The following is a 17,493-nucleotide window of genomic DNA, read 5'->3' on the forward strand; positions in this document are numbered from 1 at the left end:
TTAATTGTTCTGAAGCCATTACAGAATTATAATTTGTGTCCATCTTTGTAGTTTGTGACTACTTGTGTTTTTATGCCCTTTCCCTCAGCCTCTGCTGATCTTCCATGTCTACATCCTGACCCCGTTGTCCAAATGATTCTTGTCTTGTGTTTGGTACCACTCCTGGCCCCATAGAGGCTTTCTTAGTTTGCACTGGACACTTATGGTAGTAAACATAATAAACATAAAGTAGAAACATTTTATCAAGAGACAGAATGAAAGGGAAATATTTCCATAGCCTTTTGATTAATGTCTCAAAAGACACATTAATTGACAATTAGTAAATACGGAAACCCAAATGCAATCTGAGCAGATTACCGAAGAGCAAGGATCACTAAACTTTTTCTCAGTATTCATCTATTTCCTTCTGTTTGCAGGATTGGGTTGAGGATGTCAGAAACGAGTTGGTAAAAACTCAGAGGAATAAAAATAAGCTTAAGAAAATGTACGAAGGAATGTACAAGAACTTGGGGAATTTAGAGGCTCCTGGCATTGGATTGCTGAGGAAAAGGTTTATTCAGGTATGTGTGATTACTGAGTAGCATTGGCATTGTGTGCTTTTCTAGAAGGCACTAGAAAGTCAAAAGAGGGGACTAGATCACAGTTTTTACAGGTGCTACAGGATTTGATGAGGCAAAAGATCAAGTCAGGAATACAGGACTGAGATTTCTTGGCTAGAAACTATAGACTTATAGTTCAACTTCCACTTCTGACTGCCCCACAGGACTAAATGTTCCCTCTTACTGAGTTTCTGCCTCCCCTGTCCTGCACGCTGCCAGGTTCTCAGGGCCTGGGCCTCTCTGACCATCCGTGAACCTACACAGGAATCTGGCCTTGTTTTTTTTTTCCCCTGCTGCCAAGGATGTATGAGCACTTCAGGGTATTTTGCTGTATTATGTTACTCAAATTTGCTGCCCATACTAAGTTATCTAGGGTAAGTTGTTCAGAAGAGTTACAACTATGAAGAATTACAGAAAGGACTTTACAAAACTCACTGAGATCTAAAATAGTGAAAATCAGTGTGGAAAAATGAAGCAATGCATGTGGAGAAAAAAAAAAATCCCTAGTTTCACATATAAATTTGTGAAATTTTGGGTTTGAGCTGACTGTTGCAATTCGAGAACAAAATCTTGATTAGTGTTAGTTCTGTGAAAACATCAGCTGTGAATACTCAAGAACAGACAAGAAAGAAAAGCGGCTGTTAGTCATTATTAAGAATAGAGAACAAAAGGTGGATTTATACATGAACACAGCAGCCTTCTCTGACTCTTCCTTCTTGAACTCTGTAGTCCTCATCTGCAGTTCTCAACATAGATACAATGAAACTGGACGAGGTTCAGAGCAGCAAGAGTAATCACAGGTACAGAGTAACCGCTGCACAAGAAGCAAGTTTAGCTTTCCTCCAGTTGGAAAAGACACAATGAGGCCAGATACAATAAAGCTCTTACCATCAGGAGTGCTAAGTATGAAGTAAATATTTTGTGGACATGTCAGGTTTAAAACAAACAGGGAGAAGTGTTTCCTCATTCAGGACACACTTAAGTGCTGAACTGCTGCTGCAGGGTATTATGGGCTCGAATAGCAAGTAGACAATAGCACGGGGAGGGGGGAAATGCTTTGAGAGCTTTTACGTACAATTACACACTTCTGGGTCCAAAATTCCTTGAGCTGCAAATTCCTGGAGGCCAAGAGAGTGATACTGCCATGGCTGTATGCTTGTACTGTATGCGCATAGCCCTGTGGCCAGGACTAGGTGGGTCCAGGTCTCTCCCATATGGCCATTCTTATGTCACATTAGCATTAGATAAACTTCCCTGAGTGTCTCTAGGGAGATTCCTTCCCCATGAGCAGGGAAAGCAGTGGATGAGAATAAAGTGGAGTTGGGAAGGAGGTGAGGTGATACAGCAGCAGAAAGGGCAATTAGGAATTTAGGGGCATACTAGCCTTTGAATGTGTTACTGCAAGATAAGCTGGGTCTCTGATGATAATGACTTTAAACTTAAGAGGATGGGATAAAAATTTGCAGGATGTGCTGCTGTTGGGGTAGGGTAGAGGGAGGGGAGCAGCTGTAGGCTGAGCCATGCTGGGTACAAGCACAGCAAGGGAGCAAAGGCAGTCTGCGTTTGGTTGTTTGGATGATTTGTGTGCACTTTGGCCCACTTAAAAAAATCCATGGCTCTTCAAAAAGCTGAAACATGCACAATAGTAGAGGATGCTGCAAGTAGTGCCGATGGGTTTTTGATTGTTATTGAATTAACTAAACGGGGAGAGAAAAACAAGGGAGATGCTGGCAGAGGTGTAACAGGGTTGTTCCTCTCTGTTGAAGGGAAGAGGGAGAGCAATTTTCCTTTCACACGCTAGCGGCTGCAGGAGAAGAGGGTCAGGGTGGTGGGGCACAGATTCTGAATTCTTTGCCTTCATGAAGTATTTGTGAAGAAACAAAGTGTGCTGTGAGGATAACTGTATAATTTCTAATGTTTTACCTTGCTGGTAAAAAAAATAGTTGTATCTCTTGACTGACACATAAAATTGGTCTAATATGTGGAGTACTTTAGGCTTGTAATCATCATATGTATTATTTATGTACAATTTCAATTATAACTTAAACAATAAGAATCTTGCATTTATTTTTAATATGAAATTCCAGTAATGCATAAATTAAACACAGCTGATGGATTGTATTAATTAAAATACAGTGTTAAGACTATTAAATATTTGCTGCCTTGAATTTTAAAAGAAGTCAAAGAACAGAACAGAGACAGCAATCGGATGATCATCTGGAAATACATTTAAAGTGATAAAAATGTTGACTGTAGCAGTATTCTTCAGAAGGATAGTATTTTCTGTATTCTTATTTACTTCAGTGAAATATCTGTGTCCTTCATAGCTTGGGAGAAAAATGGTCAGGCATTCAAAAAACAAGTGAGCTTACATATCTTTCCAAGCCGTTAATACCAGTGAGGTCCAAGAGGGGACATCTGGTTTTTCTAGAACCTTGAATTATGAACACAAGAAGTCAACTCAGTTAACTACTTGCAGATAATACTTACTTTGTTTATTAAATGGATCAGTATGAAATGTCTTTGCACTTTTCCTTTATCAGGATATTTAAAATACTTTAAAAATGTTTTATATGTTCTATGTCCAAAATTATATGAAAGTAAATCATGAATAATAAATGGGGTAGTAAAGAAAACATTTAAATTGGTATTTTCTAACATGACACAAAAGAAATCTTTTAATACATGAAGCTCTATGACTTGCATTACATATACATATATCTTTTTGGTTAGCAAAAAAGGTATATGACAATAGCTAGGCTGTATTTGCTGGCTATGTAGTATGATTGCTGCTAGTTTAAAAAAAAAGCAAACCAAAACCAAAACTCAACAACAGAAAAACAAATCCAAAATCTAACAAAAAACCCCCCACCTTCCATAAAGCACAGAGTATTCATATTCAACAGGGAAAAAAAGATGAACTAACTTATCGATCTGTATCTTTTTTTTTTTACCATTTGTAAATTAATCAGTTGAGGGTTATTTGGTTTTTGCTTCAGCAGGTTTGAAAGTGTGATAACATCTAAAGACTGGGGCATCAATTAAATGTTCTGATAATAATCCGATATTTAGATTCATGATGGAATTTGTATTTGTTTAATAGGTACAAATTTAAATATATTTTATATTAATATTTCACTAGCTGATCTTAAATTTTTGTAAGCAGATAAGGTATGTGTATTAAGTTTAATGAGCACCATTATTGATATGCTCACCCAGAATCCAACTGCAGCTGGAGGAGGTAAAGAGGGATAAGCTTCTGGTTTTGACATGGCAGAAAGGTTTATGATCTAATTTGATATCACTACACTGGTAAAAGGTAGATATTTCTGTTGATGATAACTGATGGTTCTACCAAAAAGGCAGTGAAAAGGCTCTGGCAGACTAGAAATAATGGCAAAAAGAAAGAACTGGAGTGGAAGCACAATTCATATATTTTAGGAGCTCGAATGAAGCTGTTTGTGTAGATGGGAAGGTACTGTCTTGGCATTCTTGGGGGAGTTTCTAGCACTGTGTTAACAGGATTCCTTTCTATAAATGCACCTCAGACTTTTGGGAAGGACTTTGAGCATCATTTTGGAAAAGGCGGTTCAGAATTGTTGGATATGAAGGCTGCTGACTTTGATGCGATTGCAACTTCTCTCCTCTCAAAAATGAACAAAAACCATAAAGAACCTGGAAACTTGAAAGAATGTTCACCGTGGATGAGTGAATTCAAAGCTGAGTTCTTGAGGAACGAACTAGAGGTCCCTGGTAAGTTCCCCTTCAGTATTGATGGTGAACTGTCCCTTACAAGAAGGTTGCTACTCTTGAGCTCTACTTCTTATGTTGGCTCTATGGCTCTCTTCCTGGCCTTATGCAGAGGCAGATTTAATCTGAAATAACTCTTGTTCATTCATCACCTCTTAAATCTGTTCTTAAGCTGCAATGCTGATTTTTAAAATTGTATCTAAAATTGTATATCTTACCCAAGAACTTAGTGGTTTTTTAAAGGCCTGACTCCAGGAATTCTGATATATAAATCTAAGATATGTTTAAATCTAGTTCAAAAAGGATGTGTCCTCTGAAACCATTAAGAGCTGTGATTCTAACAGTTTAACAAGAAAAGAATACTAGTAATTCACAGATAAAATCATATTATGTGTATGAAAGATTTCTATGCATTTTAAAGTATTTTTTCATAGTTATCATTCTACTAATTTGAGAAAATATTTAGAAGTGTGTTCTGTTCTTAACACACTTTTAAAAAAAATAATCAAAATCAGTCTATATACCTTTTTTGTTCTTTTTTTTTTTTCCACACGCCCTCTTCAGGTCAGTATGATGGAAAAGGGAAACCACTGCCAGAGTACCACACAAAAATCTCTGGATTTGATGAACGGGTATGTTTTTAAGTTTGAGTAATTTCTGTGTGGTGTAAGTTTGTGTCCATATTCCATCTGAAGAATTTGAGAATAGCAAGGTTGTTGCTTGTGTACACATCTTGCAGCACATAAAAGAAGGTCTGCAAGTGGGCATTTGTTTTTCTAGTAGCAATTGAGCAACTTGATTGTGCTATCTAGGAATGACAGATATGCTTAATTTCAGTGATGATATCTGTAAGGCCAAGCCTTCTGTCACAAATATTTTGCTTTTTCCTTGTCTTTTTCCAAGATAAGTGTCATGGAATCCTTGAGGAAGCCAAAACGTATAACAATCCGAGGTAGCGATGAGCAGGAGTATCCTTTTCTTGTCAAAGGTGGTGAAGATCTGCGACAAGATCAACGTATTGAGCAGCTGTTTGATGTAATGAACATTATCCTTTCCCAAGATTCTATGTGTAGCCAAAGGAATATGCAGTTAAAAACTTACCAGGTCATCCCCATGACAACAAGGTAAGCATTTATCTTGAAGGGACAGAAATTCTTACTTTCACACCTGTTACTGTTGGGACGTTAGACAGTGAGATTTCTGTGTGCCAGATTCTGGTTCGGAGTGTTTTGTGTCGTGGCGTAATTTTTTTTCTTTTCCTTTTAAACAACATTGAAATTGTTTTGTCTGGAAATTGTTTTTCAGAGTAAATTTAAATTGGTAGTTTCAACCTAGAATGTGTTCCTATTTGTGGTGTTCTTCCAGAGTTCAGCTCTGAGCTACTTGTTCACATCTCCGATTTCTTTTGTTCCAGACTGGGACTCATCAAGTGGGTGGAAAATACTTGTACTTTAAGAGAATTCCTTAAGAATAGCATGTCTGAAGAGGAAGACATCAACTATAACAGGTGATGCTTGGTTTAACTGTCTACTCTAATAGAGATAGAGACCACTGCTAATGGGTTTTTTGATACTGACAATCTTGTGGCAGCATTTTCTTTTTTTAAAATAACCAAATAAAAGCACCTATAAGCAAGGAGGCAGTTTGTGCTTCCTGACCCAGATTAGTAATTGGCAACTGTTTGTTTAATGAGTACCATTGTACCTGGAATATCCTCCACCCAGCTTGTTTAAACAAGAGTCCTATAATCATGTGTGACGTCATTATCATCACCATTTCCTTATCGGCAGATTGATTTTACAAGCAAAGGATTTTGATCTCTTGATTTGATCAGGCAGGAAACGGACGGGGGGGGGGGGGGGGGAGTGGAGGGGAGCAGAGACAGAGCTATTCAGAACCTGGGTTCAGCGGTGAATCAGTGACGGGGAAATTGGCAGCAGATGGCGCAAATACAACTGTGAAAGAACACTATCTCTGACTTTATGCAAATGCTGGGTTTGAATAAATTAGCTTTCTTTCTCTTGATTGTAATTGGGGGATGAATATTTGTAAAATTGATTTAATTCTAACATTCCAGCCTGTTTCTATCCTGGAATTTAGAAATGTGGTTTTAGTTAACAGTGTTGTTCTTACTACATAATCTCTGCTTGAGTTTGTCAAAGTGGTGTTGTCACCATTTATTTTCACTAGTTCTCTTGTTTATGGGGCAGGTTGGAGGAACCTCCACCGCGGAGGCTGGACTCCAAAGAGTCTTTATTTCTACAGTTACTTGATTTGTGAGCAGTTCTAGGAACTGCTACAGTTCCTGCATTACCGCTGTCTGGTTCGCTTTTGTGAACAGCAAGTGGTATTACGGTGGTGTCGATTCATTGACTGGGAAAGTGGAGGAGGACTCACATGGAACGACCTTACGAGGGGATAAAATTTCTAATATACTAAATGTAGACGATCAGTGTCTTTCTAAAAACAGTTAATGATTTATCCCCCCAAATAGCTTTATTTTATTGTTGTATATAGACTTTAAATATTTTCCCGTACGTTCTTCAATCAAGTCAATTAAGACACTTTGTATTGAGCTATGGTTGAATGACAGCACTCACAAAAGAAAATTCTGATTAAATCCTTGCTAGCAATATTTTGGTTGGGGTTGGGGGAATAACTTTCTGAAGTTTTGAAACACTTTTCTGTATTCCAAAGTGATGGGCTACACAGTGTGTAAATGATAAATACTTCTTAAATGGAAGGGATCTCTGTATCTCAGAACATGCTTTGGAGGGAAGAGGAAAGGCGAGTGCTCTGCTAGGTTGCTGCCTTTCTGGAACCGAAGTTTAATGTCACTGTGTGCTTAGTTAAGACAGGAGAAAAATATCAAATTATTCTATAAGTGGTGCAACTAATGAAGACTGGCTTCTTATGGATTAATACCTTAAGTCCAAGCCCCCATTCCTCCCCTCCTATAGACACTGAGGAGATAACAGACTGCCTTCCTGCATTCCCTACCTGTTTGGATGGACAAACAGCAGCACGTACTGTGGTAGGCTACATAATGCCTTCAGATGGGTACGAGACTGTGTTAAAAATATCTTTCCCACCCTGGAGAAATTATTTTGGGCCTTTCTTCTCAAGGCAGCATCTAATTTTCACAGTACCTATTGACAAATTAATACCTTTGAGGTGTCTAATCTTCTGTCAAATATGACTGAAGTGCATTCAAAGCTGGGGGAAGGAGATGGATGGATCAGCATATGCACTGACTGCATAAACTTCATTTCCATAGCAAGGCTAAAATTAACGTAGGCTCTAGCTTCCTGACTCCTCCTGTGCATAAAAATCTCGTGGGTCATAGCAGCACACAGCCTGCGTGGATATTCGAGTACAGAGTGGAAGATAATACAGGGAAATCATTAGCCTTTTTTTTTTTTTTTTTTTTTGTGTCCCTAGCCAAAAAGGACCTCGTGCCACCTATTCTGAGTGGCTGTCCAAGATGGGTGGGAAAGCGCAAGGCATCTCTCGATACCATGTTATGTACAGGTAGGTACGTAAGAGAGAACTGCGTGTAAAATATAGAAGCTAGAATGTGTGCACACACAGTTGTAAAAATTCCAGGAAGAAAATGATCTGCATTATAATATGCTGGCTAGATCTGATTTTTACCCATTTTACTGCTTTGTCTTACTGGAGGTGCTCTGCAGGAGAAGTTTAGTACTGCCAAGATCCCACCAGAGTGCAGGAATGCTTCCAGAAGCTTGTTCTCTTCCTTAAGAAAGTGTCTAGAAGCAGATGCTCCTCTTCAACTTCACTGTCTAGGTGTCTTGTTCCTGATTATGCAATTAGGTAGGCTGCCTCAGAGCCAGAGCACTTACTGAAGTTGGACAGAGAAAGTCATTGTGATTCACTGAGAGTTTAAGAATGTTTGATGGTTTGGGTCCTAACTTGAGCATCCTCTCAGAGGAATTTCCACACCTGTCTAGATCTAGCACTGTAGTGGGTGAAGGGAAGTTTCCAGTGGAGCGTTTTCCGATCCGCGAATAACCTGCTTAAATAAGCTTCTTGGTTTTTAAGGGAAAACTCTGACTCATTTATCTGAGTGTGTCTACATTAATATTTCTATTCAGATCCAGAATGTGCTTTTGAAGTAAATTCCCAATCACCCCCACTAACCTCACGTTGGCTTGCGATCACAGAGCTGTCCCTTAGTGCACAACTCTGCTCCTTTCAGGCAAAACTAGACTGGAAGGAGAGCACCCAGCCATTCCAGCTGCTCACGAGCATTAAGTTTGCAGGACCAGACATAGGCTAGTCCAGAGCAGTCACCCTCCCTCCCCAAACGCGTACAGCATGGATGTCCTTGGCACCAACTCTTTAGTTCTGTTGCCTCCCCTTGTGCGGCACTACTTTCTAATGTCAGTGTAGCCTCTGCATGCTGCCGAGAGATTTTGTTTGGGTCTTAGCTTCTCTGCTTGCAAGAGATGATCCAGCCAGAAAGAGCACAATTGTATTGCTGTGTTAAAACTTAACCCATCTACTTAATTTGGGGGAAACTAGATAAAAGCACCTGCTGTTTTGTATTAAGAAATTTCAGTCCTGGAAATAACTGCTTGGAAAAAAAGAAGGGGGCTAATTTTAATATCAGATAAAACTTCTTGGGCAAACACAGAGTGTGGCTTGCTGTACTGTTTACTGGGGTAAGCAAAATGTGCTAATGCGGTCATGTACACATCTTAACTTTTAATGTCCAGTGGGCTGTTACTTCAATAGCTAACATTATTCTTTCATTAACTTGCAGAAATGCTAGCCGTACAGAAACAGTTATGTCTTTCAAAAGCAGAGAGAGCAGTGTTCCAGAAGACCTGCTTCGGTAAGCGGGCTGCTAATGACTGCACGTTGTGAAATGAACATTGGTGTTTTATCTGTACGCAACAAGTGACTTCTGTTTTGTTAAGGCGAGCCTTTGTGAAAATGAGTACATCTCCTGAAGCCTTCCTGTCTCTGCGGTCCCATTTTGCTAGCTCTCATGCACTGATGTGCATCAGCCACTGGATACTTGGTATTGGAGACAGACATCTGTCCAACTTCATGATTAACAAGGAGACAGGTGGCATGGTGGGAATAGACTTTGGATATGCGTTTGGCTCAGCTACGCAGGTATTTGTTTTCTAATTAATTTGTTACAGCTTTTGCGTTTAATATGTGCAATTGCACATGTGTTCTCGGTACTAAATTCGATGGTCCTCATTTGCCATTGTTCTGATGTAAAATCTTTACAAGTTATTTCTAGTTAATAGAATAAATCTCTGTTTCCAGATACTCTCAGACAAGCAGGGTGCTATAGAGTTTCATAGAGTCTATATGGTGGTGTTTTGTATAGTTCATCCATGCTTTCAACCACCATCACTAAATACTCCTGCCTAGAGCTCTGATGTCACAACTCGTTCCTCTTCTACTGAGTTGCATGTTATTTTCAGTTAAGTGACAAAGACAGTTTCAAAGCTTAAAACAAACAAAAAAAACTCTTATTTATAATCCCTCTGTTCCAAGGTTTCTTAATTCTTATTTTCTTTTGACTGTCCTTCCCCTTGGCTAGTTTTTGGGTGTGCCAGAGTTGATGCCTTTTCGTCTGACTCGCCAGTTTGTTAATCTGATGATGCCAGTGAAAGAGTGGGGTCTCATTTACAGTGTGATGGTGCATGCCCTACGGGCTTATCGTGCGGATCCAGATCTGCTCATCAGCACGATGGATGTATTTGTAAAAGAGCCTTCTTTGGACTGGAAGGTGGGATTTTTTCCTCTTTCCTTATTTTTCATGGGAAAATTCTTAAACTGTAATAAGGGTAGAACTGAGCAAAAAGGAAGTATTTCTTGATGTTCATTCTCAGTGTTCCTTTTATTTTTCTTTGTTTTATTGAGTTTTCAGAGAAACTGAACTTAAAGGATTTAAAATGACAGAATTCTGTATTGATGGACAAAGAATAGTAGCACATGTCTGCGTTATCAGTGTACTGTTCTTTATCTGCATGATAATCCTAAAAATGTGGCTGTCTCTTGATCACATTATGCTGCTTATGGCAGCAGCATAAATATTTTCAACTTCTTGCACTTAAATTTACATAACAACACTGTATGTATCAAACTAATAATTACAGAGAAAAAAATCTGAAACTAGTTGCACTTCAGTAACCCCAGTTGTAAATTAAATTTTAAGTCATAGGCAGGCTAGATATCATCTCACTACTTTGTCTTCCGTTGCAGCTGCAGTTAAGAATTACTGGCTTGACTTGCTATGATCTGGTGGCTTAAAGGTCTTTTTAAGTGTATGATTTATGATACATAGGGTAAATTTGTTTTCTCTTTAGAACTTTGAACAAAGACAGCTGAAAAAAGGAGGCACGTGGATTAAGGAAATAAACACATCTGAAGTAAACTGGTACCCTTTGCAAAAAGTCAGCTATGTCAAAAGAAAGCTTACAGGTGCCAATCCAGCAAAAATCACTTGGTAAGATGCTCTCCTTTTGCTTTAAAAGGCTCCACTAAGAGCTTTGGCAGGTTCCAGTGTCAGATTTTGCTCCCTTCAGATAGAACGGCAGCTAGGAAAAGGGAAGAGGCAGACAGGGCAAAATTTCAATAAACGTCTTGTCAGAATTGTTTTGGTCCACATACAAGCTCTCTGAATCACCGTGCCAGCCAAAACACCAGATATCTCCCTGTGAGTGTTCTTGCTCCAGCTCAGGCCTCCTGAGCAGTTTTACTGTTCCTGGCAACGCACACATCCCCACCCTGTAAGCCTGCTTAACTTCTCGCTCCTCAGCCTGCTGTTCTTTATGTCTGTCTCCAGAGCTTTTAGGCTAGGGGTAGTATTTAAATGGCTATGCTTCTGCTGGACAGTTGCTTGAAATGGAACCTGAACCAACTGTATGGGAGGCATAGCGGTAAGCTGCTTCCCAAAAACATCAAATTCAAATCTGATGGCATTCTCAGGTTATTTATGTCAGTCTAGGCAAGTCTGGCTCAAGCCAGAACGTCTTTAAAGTTCAGTTACAGTACAATTAATCCCTTCCATCCTCTTAAAAATACATTTTGGATTAATCAAGGAAAAAAAAAAAAGGCAAAGAAAGCATGCCTGTTTTAAAACCATACAAATACTGGAAAGTGCAGGACTTGGGAGGAGTCCCTGTTGCAGTCAAGGCTGAACTGGAAAAGGCAGCAAAATACTTCTTGCAGACACAAATCAGCAGGGCAGGTAAGGAGACAACAGCTGGGATGTAAACTGCTGCATCCATCCTTCTTTCAGTTAGAGACCTTTGACAAGATTAAAATATTCATGGTAAATATTCACTAGCAAAGGACACCTGAAATCACCAGACTTCACTGGCCAAGCCTTCTACAGCTATTGAATGGTCTCCACGTCTTGAAAAATAAATCTGCATGAATAGTGTTCAAGTACTGTTCTGCATTTAAAAATTCATCTTGGATTTTTTGCTTGTTTCTTATTTTTGTGTTCTCAATTTTAGTGATGAACTACGCCTGGGCCACGAGAAGTCGCCTTCTTACAGGGATTTTGCAGCTGTGGCTCGTGGTAACACTGATCACAACATCAGAGCCAAAGAGCCAGAGGATGGACTTTCAGAAGAGACCCAAGTGAGATGCCTGATCGATCAAGCGACAGACCCCAATGTCCTTGGCCGAGTCTGGGAAGGATGGGAACCTTGGATGTGAGGGTCTGCTCTCTAAGGGGAGAGTCTGCCAAGGGATCCGTACCTTAACACACAGCTGCAACCAGATCAGAATTTTAAGGCCAAAAAGAAAAAAACCTCTTAACTCCTCTTATCATCATCAGTTAACTTGACTAATATAGGAAAGAATTTTTTTTTTAATTAAAGCTGTATTCGTACAGTAATTTTTAAAAAATTATTTTTCTTAAATGTGGTTCTGTAACAAAGCAGCTTTATTGTCTCCATGTTAAAATCAATGTAGAACTGGAGAGACTACAGAGCTTACAGATGTATATGAGAGGCACTCGGAGGAAAGCACAAATTCATACCCTGCGAACCTGTAGGCATCCTTCTAGTGAAAGTTTGTGCTTTTGTCTTTTACAGAGAGCTTGATGACAATCAGCTGAAACCATTCTGTAGACATATCTTATTTGTAAATAAACCAAGAATATTTTCATATCAATAGTAGCAGTGAAGCACATGGTACGGTTAAACAGAAAATAGCTTTTGGCTCTAGATAACACCTAAAGCATCTGAAGGGTTATTTCATTACTGGGTAATGAGATGGTAATGATGAGACCCTTCCAGCAGATTGTTTTTTAACAATGAGAGGTTATACTCTGTTATCTCTGTCCTTCAGAAGTCTACACTCCTCATGTTGTGTTAATTCTGAATTATTTCTTTGGCCAAAGCCAAAAGTAGCCACTTGGGAGTAGCAGAGCACTGTAAGGTTCTGGCCATAGCTGCAGCGCAGCACAGGAGTCGCTACTGCGTGTGCCGAAGTTGTGCCAGGTGTGGCTCTTCCTCTCTGGCAGCCACTTTTCAGGTGGCCGTGGTGGCAAGTGCAGCGCAGCACAGGCGACGCGGGGGAGAGAGAGGTCTCTCAGATATTACGGTTGTTTATTACCCACAATTCATTGTAGGAGACAGTTTCCATTGAGGCCTTTAATAATTATCGTAAAAGGTGTAATAAAAATTAGTCTTTGCCCTTTCACTGCCTGCGAGCTTTCCCTCCTGCCTCCATGGTGATGGGGCAGTCTCGGTCTTGCTGACGCCCACCGCTGGCACTGGTCTCAAGTGAATCTTTCAGCTGGAGAGCTGAGGAATCTGCCACCTGGATACAGCTCCAGCAGAAACCGGGATGGTTTTCACTAAGGCCTAGGGAATAAGGAGGGAGCTTTTTTGTTTCATATACTTTCCAGCAACAATTACTATTTGTTGCCTTTCTTCTTACTGAATATGCTCAATTCTTTATGTCAATAGTGTTACCAATCAAGAAATTCAGAATCTTTTAATCAGATTTTATTATTTAAAAATGCTGTTCAGCTGTATTTTTGTAGAGGAAACATCTATCTAAAAATTAAAAGAAACTTTCAGATGTATACCTCATTTCAAAAGTTCATTTAGGGCACAGAAAACATCCACATTTTCCCATTTATACAGATGATAACTAATGGACAGCATTTTTTTCATAAGAGGTGTGTTATAGTCTATTATTATGTACACTTATGTAAGATGTCTTGGTGAGTTTTGTTCTTGTAGTCTCTGGCATCAAGACGGTGGCACTATGACTAAAGCTTGGTTAGGTGAAGCACTCGGCTTTCACGTTGTCACTCTACAAATACAAGAAAGTTAGAGCACAATAAAAAGGTACATGAAAAGGCGAGGGGACATTTGGAAATCAAGTGGCTGGTCGTACGAGGTGTTTAATTGCACTTTTGGCACATACCTCAGATCTTTGCTAGGTACTTTGACCTGTACTGCAGAGGACAAAGTTTAGGTTTATAGTTTAACAAGGCTCTTTTTGTAGGACCTTTGAAACCTTCAGCAACAATAGATGTTTGTGCGCAGCAGGTCTTCGTCCAGTGCCGACCAAGGCTTCCTTGGCCTTTCAGAAGGTGCCAGAGCAGGAGCACAGCCCGGCTCTTCCAGGGGAAGGGGACCGTGGTGGACTCTGCCCCGCGCCCTCCTCTCCCTTCAGTCCATAGCGAGCGGCCCTCAGGCCAGGGGTGAAAACTTCGAGGCAGGTGAAAGTAGCCCTGACTGTGAAAAAGAGCTTAGAACATGTCCATGACACTTAAAATAGTTGAAAGCTCAGTTTTGGCCCTAAAATAAGTGGTGTAATTGGAAGCCTCAGCTACGTTAGTCCTACTAGTGATGCGTTTGTCAAGCTCAAGTGTCAGCTAAGGAGCAAAGCAGCAAGGTGGCTTTTCATCAGCAGAAACATGCCCTGTGCGAAGCGAGCGGAATTGCCCTAACGGAGCTTTCCCGGTGCAGCTGAATGAGCCTGAAAATCACCTCCAGCGTCGGTCAATTGCAGCTCTGTCCCCAGTCCTGACTGCAGAGTGCTGCTCTCAGTAAAACGCGGCGGTTGAAGGGAAAGGCTGAAGCCAGCCCATAAAGCAGCACGGAAAGCACTGACACAACAAAACCCTGCTTCATGGGGTGGGTTTGTTCGACTTCCAGAAAAGAATAAGATGATGTGCGGCTCGGAGTCGGAGACTGCTTCAGGTCTCACGATGCAAACCAAAACTTAGCAACTACCCACAAGTACAGCAGAGTATTTCCTTCTCAGATTAAATAACCAGATGTGCACTGTATCTGGAAATTCATTAGTGGCATCGAAAAAGCTATGTAAACCATTAGCGTATATTCTCACTAGCTTTTTCTTGGCATATCGAATAATACTAATGTTTCAGCTAGTCCTTACCATCCCTGTCAATCTTACAATTTCCCTCTAACTAAAACCAAGGATACTGCTAAACACGGCGGAAAGCTCTGCAGCTGCAGGCTGCTGCCTCCTTCCCCAGCTGTGGAGGTTCCTGCACGCTGCCTGTCCTGCTCAGGGTCTCCCCTTAGTCCCCCCCGCCACCCCCCAATTAAGTGCTGCCTTGAGGTGCTGGGCCGAGATGCGGTGCTGGGGCCGCACCGGCGCTTTCGGCACGGGAAGGAGCCCGCGAGCTCTGCGCAAGAGCAATGAATCGGGCTTCAGCCCTGGGGTAAGGAGCTTCCTACGGTTCTTCTGGCCTCATGCTGAAGGGTTTGGCCAGCGGTGTCCTGAGGCCGGGTCAGTAAGTGTCTGCATTCAGACACGTATCCCCAAACTCTGTGTTTTTCAAAATCAGGGTTTTAAAATAAGGTTTTATTACTGCTACTTTAAACCCCTTTTTTTTTTTTGCCCCTCACAAGTACTGCAGATGAGGGTGTGCCGAGACACCTTATTCGCACCCTGTGTCTCATTTGGAAATGACCTGGGTTTTAAAATTCTCATTTTTAAGCTCTGCTGCTTGTAAGAAATGGCACGTATGCAGAACGGTCGCACGCTGGCAGCCACCCGCAGCACCGAGCGGTGTCACTAGTCCTGTAGCAAAGCTACCGAAGAGCTGCATTTTGCATTACACCAGCAGTGTCCAGAACAGGGTGTTTAGAGTGACTTTGTTGAAAAAAGTTCTGGGAAGGAGTGGCCCTAAGCACCCAAACGATTTGGTTACAGTTTCCACATTATTTACAGGGGTTTTTGGTTTGCTTGTTTGTTTGCTTGGGTTGGGTTTTTTTTCCTTTTTGATGGGACAGGAGAGGGTAACACTGGCTCTACCTGTCCATGTACACATGGTAAATCAGTGTGCAATATTTCAGGCAGAAGACATGGCTGTGAATTTGATCTCACAAAACTTGCCCCTGCCCGGGGGGGAGCAGGGGGAAGGGTACTTTTCCGTACTGGGAAAAAGGCTCAGAGCATCTGAACCAGGGAGGGTGGGAAAAGCAGGCGTGGGGCTCTGAGGCACCGGGACTTTCGGGGGCCAGGGTACGTGGAAGATTTAATTCAGCGGTTCAGCAGCCACAGGCGCAGCTGAACAAGCCCCACCGGGGCTGGCACCGCCAGGGCTCGAGCGCCCGCCAGGAGCCAGAGCACAGGGTTGAAATAAAAGAGCTAAAAAGAAAAAGCCTTTCATTTCCCAGCAAGTTCTTCAGCCGCTGGCAGTGGGGTGACCGCAGGCCGGATCAGTGCCATGTGCTGCCCCGAGTGAGCACAAGTGACAAGCAAAATACTGTCACAGCAACTCAAGACAAGGGAGAGGCACGAGCCCTGGCAGAGGTGGGACGAGGGGCAAGGGAGGGTCCGTCCAGCAGTCACAGCGCTGGCTTACGAGAGCCAACGCCAACCCCAAGGAGGTACCGTCCCTCCTCGGGAGTGTGTCGGCAGGGTTTTTTGACTCTTTCCCCAAACAGCTTTCACCTCCTCACCCGTATGTCCTGCTCCCCGGTCAGCCCCGAAGTGCCGTTCCCGGCTTCTAAGCTGTGGAACAGAACAATCCTTGCACTCCTGCTTCTTGTTGGGGTGAGAAGAAAACCACCCCTCCCTCGTCTTCCCCCTTGTCAGCTGGGTCTTTGTCACCTGCCAGCCTTTCCCTCCGAAACCCGGGTGCCGTGAGGCGCTTCCCCTGGCCAAGGTGTCCCTCCCGCAATCCTGCTCCGCAGCTGCCTTACCCCAGCCCACGAACCCCCAGGAGCCGGCGTCCTGCGGGCGCTGCCTCAGCCCAGTAGCACCCCAAGAGCAGAGAAAAGGGCTTCATGGGCTCCCAGTGCCGCTGCCCCAAAAAGTCCTGCACTTCTGGCCGGGTTGCCAGAGGCAAGCATGCCGGGAGGAGGACGGGGAGGATTAAAAGCCAGGTGGAAGCATTGCCCCATTTCCTCGCCTCCCTGGGCAGCCTGGCCCCCATTTATCAGGAAAAACTAAGGCAGAAACAGTGCGATTTAATTCCTGTCCCCAGAGGGCTTGGGGTCCCGGCACTTCTCTGGGGTTCACAGCCGGCAGGCCCGGGCAATTTAAAGCTTTGTCTTTGCCAATGTTTCTTAGATGAAGGTTTCTTGTCCTTTCTCTCCACCTGCAAATGCTCCTTCGTGCTTGATTTGGAGCAGGAACCTCAAACCGGTTTGAGAAAATATTCTGAAATTCAGATGCTCAAATATTTCTTGCTGTTGTTTAGAGCTTACTGGAGCCCCGAGAGAAGCCGTGATTTGGTGGGTCAGGTAGGCCTGACCTACCTGACCGTCCACCAGCAGGACGGCTGAGGGGATCAAGGGCTTGTCTCTGCTTCACTCTCCATGAAGTTACTTACGCAAACGGGAACAGATTCAGCTGCCGAGATACCAGACAAACGCGCCCCAGGAAAGAGCGTGGCACAGGCATCGCCCTGCCTTCAGCCCAGCGCGCTGGTACGCGACAGGTATCACTCGCCGGCTCCCGGACGCTTCGCTGCAGGCGTGGTACCGCCCCAGGGCTTCACCCCCTGCATGGCCCGTGGGGGAAGCCCCCGAAAGGCCCTCCTGAAATCACACATCTCAGTGGGGCTCAGCAGCAAACGCAACAACCAACTCGCCTTCCAGGGGACGGCTCTCGCCACTCGGTTTTGGGGGACAGGCGGTGACAGGTC

The 17,493-nt window shown here is 42.6% G+C and overlaps 1 protein-coding gene across 1 annotated transcript in view; it reads left to right on the forward strand.

Annotated features, from left to right (window-relative positions):
- Window positions 1–12,062, forward strand: part of PRKDC (protein kinase, DNA-activated, catalytic subunit) — a gene marked incomplete at both ends in the record, with an annotated part of 83,090 nt that extends 71,028 nt beyond the window's left edge. The window contains 11 exons of the mRNA XM_081996545.1: window positions 417–560; window positions 4,148–4,352; window positions 4,914–4,981; window positions 5,253–5,473; window positions 5,764–5,856; window positions 7,791–7,880; window positions 9,136–9,207; window positions 9,293–9,494; window positions 9,934–10,122; window positions 10,703–10,842; window positions 11,858–12,062. Of these exons, the coding sequence (XP_081852671.1) occupies window positions 417–560; window positions 4,148–4,352; window positions 4,914–4,981; window positions 5,253–5,473; window positions 5,764–5,856; window positions 7,791–7,880; window positions 9,136–9,207; window positions 9,293–9,494; window positions 9,934–10,122; window positions 10,703–10,842; window positions 11,858–12,062 (1,629 nt within the window). The remainder of the gene's footprint in view (window positions 1–416; window positions 561–4,147; window positions 4,353–4,913; window positions 4,982–5,252; window positions 5,474–5,763; window positions 5,857–7,790; window positions 7,881–9,135; window positions 9,208–9,292; window positions 9,495–9,933; window positions 10,123–10,702; window positions 10,843–11,857) is intronic.
- Window positions 12,063–17,493: the final 5,431 nt, after the last annotated feature.

This window comes from Phaethon aethereus (genome assembly GCF_964289735.1).
Source record: "Phaethon aethereus genome assembly, chromosome: 2".
Classification (NCBI taxonomy): domain Eukaryota; kingdom Metazoa; phylum Chordata; class Aves; order Phaethontiformes; family Phaethontidae; genus Phaethon; species Phaethon aethereus.